This window comes from Zalophus californianus, chromosome 14 (assembly GCF_009762305.2).
Source record: "Zalophus californianus isolate mZalCal1 chromosome 14, mZalCal1.pri.v2, whole genome shotgun sequence".
Lineage (NCBI taxonomy): Eukaryota > Metazoa > Chordata > Mammalia > Carnivora > Otariidae > Zalophus > Zalophus californianus.
Window position 1 is genome coordinate 8,070,730 of NC_045608.1, and position 11,509 is coordinate 8,082,238.

General features: G+C 52.5%; 1 protein-coding gene across 12 annotated transcripts in view; it reads left to right on the top strand.

Moving 5' to 3' along the window:
• The window catches only part of CAMKK2 (calcium/calmodulin dependent protein kinase kinase 2), a 47,962-nt gene extending 37,298 nt beyond the window's left edge, over positions 1–10,664 (top strand). For 4 of the 12 annotated variants that reach the window (XM_027575406.1, XM_027575403.1, XM_027575408.1 and 1 more), the window contains 2 exons: positions 4,052–4,152; positions 9,811–10,664. In XM_027575406.1, the coding sequence (XP_027431207.1) occupies positions 4,052–4,152; positions 9,811–10,045 (336 nt within the window). In that variant the 3' untranslated portion in view covers positions 10,046–10,664. Of the gene's footprint in view, positions 1–4,051; positions 4,153–4,676; positions 4,720–7,554 lie in introns of all 12 variants that reach the window. The other 8 variants (XM_027575410.1, XM_027575405.1, XM_027575409.1 and 5 more) reach the window with 5 other exon arrangements.
• The last annotated feature ends 845 nt before the right edge of the window (positions 10,665–11,509 follow it).

The window sequence follows — 11,509 nt, forward strand, 5'->3', positions numbered from 1 at the left end:
ACTCTGGGAATCACTCACTTGCCAGTCCCTGCCCAGGAGGGCATCTGGCTCCGGGAGGGAGACTAGAATTCTCGAGGGCCTGGGGTCCAGGCAGCAGTCCCGGGGGCAGAATCCAGCTGGCCACCCCACTAAGGCCCCGTGAAAGCCCTGGGGTGTGTTTGGCTAGCACCGGCTCCAGCAGGCAGGCAGGGCCCTGGGCTCTGGAAGGAACTGGTGAGACTTTCCACAAAGACACAGTGTCTGGCCTCAGGTGACTGCCCCTTTAGGAGCCCAAATGCTGGCCCCTTCTCTCCCAGCTTTGCACTTCTCCCTCCTGCTTCCCCACACACTTTCTCCTTCTTCCAAAACCTGAGCCCTTGCGCCGGGGCATCCATTCACACCCTCCTCCTCCCTTCCCCAGGGCCTCTGCATGACCTTCACTGTTAAAACTCACCCACACTCACTCACTCTTTCTCATCCACCGCTTGCACCCATGTCCTGCGCCACAGTGCGGGAGGCAGCTGGTGTCAGATCCAGGTGCCCACCACAGGTTACTCTGTGCCAGGCTCAGGATGTTCTTAGGAGAAGGCTTCTGATCCTAGAGATCTGGGAGCAGGGGTTACAGTGACGAGTAAAACCAACGTGGTGTGCCTGCCATCTTGGAGAGGCGGATGCTGGGCAAACAACCAACAAAACAGAGGGGCTGCAAGGTGTACCCCTAAGGGGGGCCGTGGAGCCCCAAGAGGGGGATGTGGCCAAGGTGATGGGTCAGAGAAGGCCTCCGGGAGGAAGCGGATAGATACTGAGTGGATGGCAGAGTATTTACTGGGCCGAGGTGGTATTGGGCAGGGGGTGTTTCTGGCAGAGGGAAGAGCAAACGTGGTGATCCTCTGGTGGGAGGAGGCTGGGCCCACAAGAAGCTTCAAGAAAGCCAGGGCCACTGAGGCAGGGCAAGGAAGGTGACATGAATCTGGGCAGGAGGAGGGGCCAGACCACCCAAGACCTGAGGCCACAGCAGAGATTTAATTCTTGGTCCCAAGAGGTGTGGGCAGCACCTGCAGGGTTTGAATCAGGGGAGTAGCACCATCAGAGTTGGCCTTGGAAAGACCCCACGTGGAGAGTGGAATGTGGGCACCGGGGAGGAAGTGGGGGCTACTGCAGCCATCCGAGGGCAGGGGCTGGAGTGGGGAGGCCCAGGTCCACACACCCATCGTGTGCCAGGCACAGGGTTTCAGAGATGAGCAGGGCACAGCATGAGCCCTTGTGGTGCTCCTGGCCTCATAAGAAAGAATCACTCTCCTGTCCATTACACGGTGACAGGCACGCACAGAGGAACGAGAATGGAGGCTTCACAGAGGAGGAGCCTCTTTTGCTGGGTCCTGAGGGCTAGGGAAGTTGACAAGGCCACAGGGAGGGACAGGGCAGGGATGGAGGGGGTGGAAGGGTGTGGGGAGCGACACCTGCAGAGGCACAGAGGAGGAAAGGGCTGGTGTGTTCCAGGAACCACAGAACACCAGCCTTGGCCAGGGAGGGACGGTGAGAGCTTTCCTAGGGGATCTAAGTCAGTGCTTTTTTTCTTTTCTTTTTTAATGACATAGAATTCGTGTATCATAAAACTAACCATTTTAAAGTGAACAATACAGTGGCATTTATTACATTTATAATATTGTGCAACCGTCACCTCTGTGGTTCTGAAACGTTTTCATCCCCTCCCCCCTCCAAGAAACCCTGTGCCCATTAACAGTCACTCTGTTCTTCCCTCCCCCCAGTCCCTGGCGACCCCTGGTGGGTTTTCTGTCTCTGGATTTGCCTCTCCTAGGCATTTCATATCAATGGAATCATACAGTATGTGGTCTTCTGTGTCTGACTTCTTTTACTCAGCATGGTGTTTTGAGGTGCATCCATGTTGTAGCATGCCATTTCCTTTCATGGCTGAATAACATGCCAGTGTATGGATAGGCCACATTTTGTTTATCCGTTTTTCAGATGATGGGTGTTTCCACCATTTGGAACATCAGTGGTTTTGTTTTTTGTTTTTGTTGTTTCTGTTTTTTTAAAGATCTTATTTATTTACTTGAGAGAGAGAGAGAGAGCACAAGCAGGGGGGGAGGGGGCAGAGGGAGAGGGAGAAGCTGACTCCTCGCTGGGCTTGATCCCAGGACCCCGAGATCATGACCTGAGCCAAAGGTAACACTTAACCGACTGAGCCACCCAGGCGCTGCCATCGTGGTTTTTTTTTTTTTTTTTTAAATACTTAGATTTCTTCTTAGCGCACACAAAAAACAATTCAGAAGCTCACTCAACACATAAAAGAGCTTGAAGAGGCACCATGCTCTGCTTGAGGGGGTGGGGGCCAGTGCCTTTCAGACTGAGGTCTTTTCCTTGAATTCCTTCAGAGGATACAGCAGCCAAAAGCAGCACCAAAAATAACTCATTCACTCCCTTGCTCCAGAATCGTCCTTGGCCCTCTGGCCAGCAGCAGGATAAGTTCCAAAGTCCTGTGGGTGAAAGATTTTAAGTCAGGGAGTGAGGGAATCAGATCTGGGCTTTGGAGAGGATAGGTCAGATTGGTAGGGATGAGGCAGAAGCCTGGGAGGCGGAGGAGGAGGGAAGCTGAGCAGGGGCCGAGGGATGGGATGAGGGAATAGTACCTTTTCCCAAGGGATCCACTCGTCAGGCAGGTGTCTGCCAACCAAGCTGGGGACCCCGTCTGTGTTCGAGTGGGTGAGGGGGCCCACAAGCAAGTTCCCACTACTGGCAGTGGACCCGCCTGCCCCCAGCGCCTCTCAGACTTGGATGGCCCTTTAGGACTTCTCAGTCCCGTCTCCCTCCCACCACAGCAGCCTGTGGGCTGGCTAGCCTCGGCGTCCTGGGAGGTTTCCTCAGCTCCGTATACCCAGTCAGGTGTTCCTCTGCTAAAATGCAGCCCCCTGAGAAAATTGGCACCCTCACGTGGTGTAACCACCGTAGCAAACAGTCTGGCGGTTCCTCAGGATGTTAAACGTGGTCACCACGTGATCCAAGAATTCCACTCTGGGGTATAGACCCAAGAGAGATGAAAACATTTTGTGGGGAAAACAGGCCCACACACAAAAACATGTGCACAAATGTTCGTAGCAGCATTATTCACAATAGCCAAAAAAGTGGAAACAGCCCACTTGTCCACCAGTGGAGGTATATCCGTACAAAGGAACATTATTTGGCCACGAAGAGGAAGGGAGTGCTGACACCTGCTGCAACCGTAGGCGCCTTGAGAACCTGGTGCTCAGTGCAGGAAGCCAGACACACAGGGCCACATACCGTGTGATTCCGTTTATACGAAATGTCCAGAATAGACGAATCCATAGAAACAGAACACAGATCAGTGGTTGCCAGGGCCTGGCGGGGAGGGGAAATGGGGTGTGAGTACCGGGTTTCTTTTTGGGGTGATGGAAATGTTCTGAAGTTAGATAGTGGTGATGTGAATATACTAGAAACCATTGAACTGTACACTTTAAAATGGTGAATGTTTGACTGTGGGACTTATATTTCAACTTAAAAAGAAGTACAGCCCCTGAATTTGGCCCAGAAAAGAATAATTGCTTCCTTGGCGGGGGGGGCCAGATAGTCTTCACTGAAAATAAAGGCCCAGGTTTGAAGATGAGACAGGTTGATGGGCCAGGAGGGCAGGGTAGCGGTAGCTTGGGTGAGATCAGTGGTGCCAAGTTACTGGAGGGACAGTGCTGGCCAGCTTCGTGGAGCACGGGGTCCCCCCTGGGGGCTCAGGTAGACCAAGATGAGGTTAAGGCAGGAGGATGTCAGACCAAGGGGTGTGGACCTTATCTTCTTGGCAGTCAGGGAGACATGAATGGTTTCGGACGTGGGACGAGTCACAGAAGCTTTGGCTTTTGTGTCCGCGGTGGGAGGGATGCTGCCCAGGATCTCCCAAAGGCCTGTTGCCAGCCACGAGCCATGGGAGCAGCGGGGGGCTGGGAGAGAAAGGAGGGGGGAGACGGCCCTTGCAGAGTGGCACAGGGGAGGACGTTGCCTGGAGTCGCCCCCAGGAGGCTCAACTTCCTCTTCTGTCCTTCAGATCCTGGTGAAGACCATGATACGGAAACGCTCCTTCGGGAACCCGTTTGAGGGCAGCCGGCGGGAGGAGCGCTCCCTGTCAGCGCCTGGAAACCTGCTCACGTGAGTGTCCATCTGCCGTCCTCTGGGCTGGGGAGCTAGAGGCTGAACCCAGGGCAGCCCTGCCCAGCGCACTCTGCCTGGGCCCATCCCTGGAGTGGAAGGAAGCTCCTGGAATGACTCAGACCAGGTCTCCCAGGCTCACGAGGGAGAGTTTCGCCCCCACCCCGCCAGGGGCTCAGCCCACCTCCTTTTGTGGACAGCTAACCCATGCTGCAGTTTTACCTTTCTCAGGGAGACTTGCACTTTATCTGGGGGACCGCTTGACAATCAGAAAGCATTTTTGTGGCCCAGAAGCATGCATGCTTGATGGTGGGATTATGGGCCTTGTGATGGAGGAGCAAGACCTGCCTCACCCACGTGACCCTGTGTGTCACCGCAGAGGCGCCGTGCTCAAAATCCCCCTGGCAGCAGCTCTGTGAAGCTGGTGTTGGAGGTCTGAGTGTCTCTGGGGTGGGGGACAGGCATCTCAGAGATCCCCAGTGTCCCTTCTTACTTCCCTTTTCCCTCCCCTCTGGCCATTCCAGCAAAAAACCAACCAGGGAGTGTGAGCCCTTGTCTGAGCCCAAGGTAATGCCTGCCTGCCTGCGCTGTAGCCTCTGCCGGAGCCTGGGGGCGGGGGCAGCTGCAGAGCACGGGGCATCCCCACCCGGGCGGAGGGTCCTTCCACCTTGGGCCGCTGTGCCTAGGCTCGCTGCGGGCCTCTGGACCTAGGATAAAAACCAGGGCCAGCCAGGGGCTTGGACCCGACGGCGGGTCGTGCATGTGGGCTGGGGCTGCGGGTGCATGGCGCTCCACCCGGAATGCCTGCGAATTCACCCAGGTCTCATGACCCAGTCTGGTACCCACATATGCTCAGGGCACGTCAGTGGCATTGAAGCTGTGGCACAGGGTCCCGTGGCTGCCCCTGCCCTGGGTCCGTGTGGTCAGAGCATAGATCAGGCATGCAGTGTTCTGGGCCTCTCCAGCATCCACCCCCTTCTTCTCTGATGGGTAAAGACCTAGAAGATAAGTTCCCTTCCAGCCTGCTGCAAATTAGTGTAAGAGTCCTCTGTCCCCAGGGTGGATCTGAACCTTTTCCCTTTGGCCATCCCTCTTCTCAACACACAGCCTTGTCAGCATTACCAGCAGCTCCCAGGACAGATGGGAATTTTTATCCCTGTGGACGAAGATGATAAACACTTAGCACCCCTGCTGCCTCTCCTCCCCCTAGTGCCTATGGCAAGGTAGAAGTTCTAGGATTCCTTCCATTGAGCTCAACTCACTACCCCAATCCTCAGCTGGGAGCTCCAGGCAGTCATTTCTATGTATTTTTTATTAATTTTTTTAACATTTAAAATTTTATCGTTGGAAAGCCATTTCTATGTTTTAAGAGCAGCTTTATTGAAATATAATTCACATATTATATGTTTCTCCCGTTTGGAGGGTATGATTTAGTGGTTTTTAATATATTCACAGACTTATACAACTAAGACCACAATCAATTTTAGAACATTTTTATTAGCCCCCGAAGAAACCCTGTACCCTCAGCTGTCACCACCGACTGCCCTTTCCCAGCCTCCACTGATCTTCTCTCGGCGTCTGTAGAGCTCCCCTGTTCTAGACACCCCCTGTCAACGGAACCGTACAACGTGTGAGCTTTTGCGTCTGGCTTCTCTCACTCAGCATCACGTTCAAGGTTCATCCATGGTGTAGCAGGTGTCAGCGCTTCCTTCCTGTTTCTGGCCAGACCGTAGGTCACTGTACGGGTAGACCACATTTTATTCCTCCTTCTTTCGGTGACGGACGTTGTCTCCACTTGGGCTGTCACGAATGTCTGCTGCTACGAACATTCACATACAAGGAAGCGGCCATTTCTGTGTGTGCGCAGTTGACTCATGAGATGAAGTTTACTGGCCACCCGCAGCGCAGGAGTCAGGGGCCTGTGGAGTCAGCTAGTGGACAGTTTAGGATCAGGGAAAGGGGCAGTTAGCCATCGGCCAGTTGTCGGCAGCCCGAGAAGGCTGCCTTATCCCTGCCAGGTGGTCTCCCTGTTCTCTGCTGCCTTACTCTTTGAGCCTCCCAGGGTGACAGCGAGTGGAAGCCTAATGGGCTGCCCTTTTTCTTCTCTCGAGGTTTAGGGTTTGCCCCCTGTCTGTGTGCAAGTCTGTCATCTGTTTCTTATTTTCAGTGAGCTCAAAATCGCAAGATACCCAGAGATTGGACCAAAGGGCTTTACTACCCCTTTATTCCCTCACCAGTAGTCCCAGCAAGACCTGGGGATTACCTGGTCTTGCCCTCAGGCTGCTGGTGGGATGCTCTGATTGTCCGAATGGCCCAGCAATCAAGTTCCGAGGGCTTATTCAGTTGTTGGAGGCCTCGGGCCCAGGGCCTGCCGCCTGTCTGCAACGACACCCAGCTGGTACAGGCAGGCACCTCTAGGGCAGAAATTTGAGGCCCGGATTTGACATCTAGTTACAGCTGTCCTCCCTGGGAGTTTTGACCCCCTCTTCTTTGGCAGAAACATAAAAGCCAGTGAGCCTGCTCTTGAAACAGAGAGGGTCACAGATAACTGGCTTTCTCTTCCTTGTGCCGGGACAGAGTTTCACTTCTGGCCGGGACACCCAGCAGACGTTAGTCTGGTGTGGCAAGCCCAGTGGCTTCCCTTAGAAGGGGCCATTATTGTTGGCTGGTGGCAAGTGATTTGGGCTTCTCCTCAGGGATTTTCCTTCCTAACTCCTTAGTTCAACCTGTGTCCGTTCCCCGCCCCCCACCTCCCCCCACCCCCAGGCAGGTCGAGCCGGGGGCACTTCAGGATATGACCTCTCAGGTACACAAGGACACCTTTCCTCCCACCTCCTTGGTCTTTCCTGCTCTGATCACTCACATCGCCAAGAGGAGGGCCCTTCTCTCCATCCAAGGTGTCCCGTGGGCCTGTGTGCTGGGGACGTTCCTCTTGACCACCATTTCCAAAAGGCTGGCTCTGTGCCAGGCCAAACCCAGGTGGTCCTGCTTGCTGCCCCCAGGAAGCTCACCTTCAGGTGACTGAAGAATCTTCAACGTTATCCTGAAGAAGGAAGCTTGGGGTGGGGGGCTGGGGGGGACACATCAAGATACCTAAAAACCTCTGTGAACAGGCCCCATCGCTGGCTGCACACTACTCACATGGGATGATTTTAGGTGTTACACAGATAGGTTCGCATCTATTTTTATAGTTCCCTTCTATTTTTGGCAAATGCTGCTGCTTTTCCATTTACAGAAGGGGATACAAAGTCTCCTTTGAAACTTCATATAGGCGAGAAAAGGGGAGAGACTCTGAAGGGAAAAGTGAAGTCAGTGACGTTCCAGGTGGTGTGGGAACGCGGGAGACGCCGGCTCAGGCCGTGGCAGCCTTGCCTTAACGTGGGTTTTCTGTTCGGTGAGCAGGAAGCAAGGCAGCGAAGACAGCCTCCGGGGCCCCGACCCGCCCCCCGTGGGGGAGGAGGAAGTGCTCTTGTGAAAGGCGGTCCCCGTGCCGAGAGTTGGGGGGCCCTGGCCCCCGGCCCCCGCGCTCGCATGCATCCTCTGCGGCCCGACGAGGTGATGGAGTAGCTGCCCGGACGCGCGACCTCGCATGCAGGCTGCACCCTGCGTTTCCATAGCAGCATGTCCTACGGAAACCCAGCACGTGTGTAGAGCCTTGACCGTCATCTCTGGTGTTTTGTTTTGTTTTGTTTTGTTTTTCTTCCTTTGTTGTTTTCAAGGGGACAAAAAAAAAAAAGACTTGACTCCATGACATCGACCTTGGCCGCTGGCTGGCTGAACGGGCGGGTGTGAGGAGTTGCAGACCCAAAGCCACATGCATTTTGGGACAATTGCTTTTTAAAACGTTTTTATGCCAAAAATCCTTCATTGTAAACTCAGAACCATGTCAGATATACCAAGTGAATGTGTGTGGGATTTGAAAATCATGCAAAACTGGCAGAAAACTCTGGCGGTGTGGGCTGAGACCACAGAGTTAGTTGCTGCGTTTGAAAGGGAGAGGAAGGGGGGCGTGACTCCTCCTGCGAACCCTGAAAGCCCCAAACGCCAAGCCTGTGGCACCTTCCAGGACTGTGGGTCACGGGGACCGGGCAGGGCTAGCCCTCAGTTAGCTGCAGGGAGCTTCATTGCACCTTATTTGTAAGAAGGACTTTACATTTTTTTATGGGTAGAGTTGTAGTCAGGAAAAGGGAAAGGGCTGGAAGCTTAATTGCTTCGCAAAGGGGATTTTCCGCCCCTCGAAGGGCGTTCCGTGGTTGTTGTGGGGCGGGGGGTGGGGGGGGAAGTTTTACCTAAAGGACTGATAGCCACTCACAGTGGGTTTCTGAAATATTAACGGAGCTCTGGTCAATCTCTTGTTAAATGACAAAAACTTCAGGGTGAAATCCTACACTTCCATGTACATTACATGGTTTACGAGTAAATAAAATATTTTCGATTCTCAAACTAGACTGAACTCTAGAGTAGTTCAGAGATCATTTAGAGCTTCCAGGATACTTTCCACGGCTTCAGGCATGTGATCAGAGTTAGAGCCAATGAAATCTGTGCCTGTATATTAGCAACTTGGTCTGTTTGTAACCTGTGTATTCTAGAGACTGCCAAGGTTTTGTTTTCTCAAATACTAGCTGATTGTTGCCGTCAGTGAAGCACTTAGTTTCTGGAGGGCCAGTGAGGAAATACTCTGCTTCAGCGGAAACAAATGATCATCCTTACTGGCAAAGCTCTGTTAGGATCTACACAGAAACTTTGGGGCACCCTTTTAGAGAGGATTGTTGAAACCCAGAGCAGTCCTCAGGGTCCAGGAGAACCAGGGCTTGGCACAGGGAGTTCTGCTTTGTAAGCCAAAAGTCCCAGACAGAAAAGGTTTATCTTTTTGGGTTCCAACTCATACTGGGAATTCTCACTGCAGTTCAAGTGTGACTTCTTTCAGAGCCACACATGGCTGAGTGTGAAGTTCACGGGGGAGGAAAACAGGAAGGCCTTTGCTCTGGGAGATTGCCAGTGTTTTGTGGACTCTGGCTTGGGCGAAATAGTGTCAGTAACTGGGCTGAGAGGACATGCTCTCCTGTAGTTTCTGTCTGATCATCGCTGGTAGGAGGACTTTTTGCAGAGAGATGGGAGCAAGGCCTTGTGCCCCCGCTACCCAGTGCATTCACAGAACCTGGGTGTTCTTGGCTTCCACAGACCTTCGTAAGCTCTTGACTGTCATTTAGCCAGACTTTTCTTGCTATCTTATAAGCAGTACAGAATTAAGGAATGCTGGTTTCGGAGAGCAAAGGACAACCGTCAGATGAAGAGTTGTCTGGCCTGCTTGCTTTCTTTTTGTAACCTGGTACTTCCTCTGGCGTTCCTGCGCTTGTTTGTATTTATAGGCACCATCCCTTCTGGGAGCAGATGGCGTCTGGTTAGTTTGCAATAAGCACCTTGCAGTAGTTCAAGTCAACCTGTCCTTAGTCCCGGCCTGTCTGTGTGGACTCTGGCCTGGACGAGCGGCTCGCCCGGGGCGGGCAGGTAGCAAGCTCTCTGCAGAACTCCTGTTTACACAGCTGCATCGGGCAAGACTGTTTCTTCCGCCACAGAACTACCCACGTAAGATTTCATACGCGGAATGCCGGCTGTTTAGGCGGGTGGGTTCACAACTTTTTTTTTTTTTTTCCAAAGAAACACCAAAGAAAGCTGTGCGAAGGAACTGCTCCCCGCAAAAAGTATAAGCAGAGGGCCGTACCGTCAAGCGGTGGGGCTACCGTTTTCTTGGAGCACAAACATTGGTTTTTCGGAAGCTGGCTCTGTCGGGAAAGGGGAGAAGCCATCATGGGCAGCTTCTCCGGGTGAGCAAAAAGGATGCCCTATCAGTTTCTTTCATTGCTGGCTCATCTGTGGGACCAAGTTGGTGTAAGCAACCTGGGGCCTGCACAAGTTCTTGCCCCATCTTCTTCTGCCCTGCTCCACTTTCCCCGTCTCTTCGACAGGCTTACCGGGGGCTCCCAGAAAGCCTTAGCTAGCCCCTTGTTGGCTCTGGGGGCTGGAGAGGCCATCTCCCAAGGGGTTTGGCCTTTCCCGTGAGTTAGGGCTCCCATCCTTAAAGCCTTTCCGGAACGAGGAGGCGAATACCTGAGCATTTAGATGCATGGGCTCAACCGTTTGCTCTCATTCATCTTCCAAAAGGGAGCTTTGCGTTGCTGGGGGGAAGAACCATGACCTCCACTTGCTTCCAAGGTGCTAGAGAAGGTTTCAAGGTCGTCGGTTCCCATCCTCTTTGCAGCTTTATGGGCCGAGTTTCGTGGGACTGCTGACTTTTCTATTCTGTGTCTGATTTAATGCCCGATGCTTCTGTTTTATTCCTGATCCTTTCTACTATGCATTTTCCTTTTTATCAGGTGTACAAAGTTAAATACTGTGTATTTATCACTTAAAAGTACATGAATTTAAGAGAAAAATAAGCCTTTGGTGTTTTTCCACAGATGTTTAAGCTTCTCTGTAAACTTGAAATAAACAGACAGCAAAAATGGTGCAAAGCCTGGGCCTTTCGGAGGTATTTTTGTTGGTCACTGTTTACAGATGTCTGTAGGACATCCGTCCTTACGTCTGTTTTTCTTCCTTAGGCTGACTGTGAGATCAGATGCCCAAGTCAGGGCTAATGTATTCAGCATTACATTATTCATGTCTGTGTAACCATGTCCTAGTATCCTGCTACTAAAAGCATGGTCCCTGGACCGGGAGCGTCAGCATCTCCTGGGAGTGGGTTGGAGGTGCAAATTCCTGGGCCCCATTTAAACAAGATCCCCAGGTGACTCATGTGCCCACGGAAGTCTGAGAGGCACTGCTTTAGCAGGCAGGTAATTGCTAGATTCTTCTGTTGGAGACCAACTAGGTGAGCAGCTCTGGGAGCAGTATTAATTACACATGGAACACATCCTGTGAGCAGGCATGTTGTAGGACACATCACCCCGCAAGGTGGGTATTTATCCCATTTTATGGATCATCCTCTGTAAACTGAGGCTCAGAAAAGTTAAGTCAGTTGTCCAAGGGCTCTAATTTTGTCAGCAAATGCAGGGTTCCACAGAGCTTGGACAGTTTTCATGGCATTTGGAGACTGTTTTAGAACTGATGCTTCCTCCAGTCTAGGGTCTGGGTGTTCCCTGCCCTCCAAATGTGAATCCAGCCCATGGCATTGCCTTACTGGCTTTGAACCTTGGCTTTCTGTTATGAAGGGACAGCAGATGAAGTGTGAACGCTCCTTGTTCTGTTGTTGCAGAAATATAACTTTGGAATACTGGCCTTTAAGAGTCAAGAGCAGGTATTCCTATTCAAAGACCCCACTGAGAATCTAATGAAAGCCAAAAGAAATGCACACAGGTGC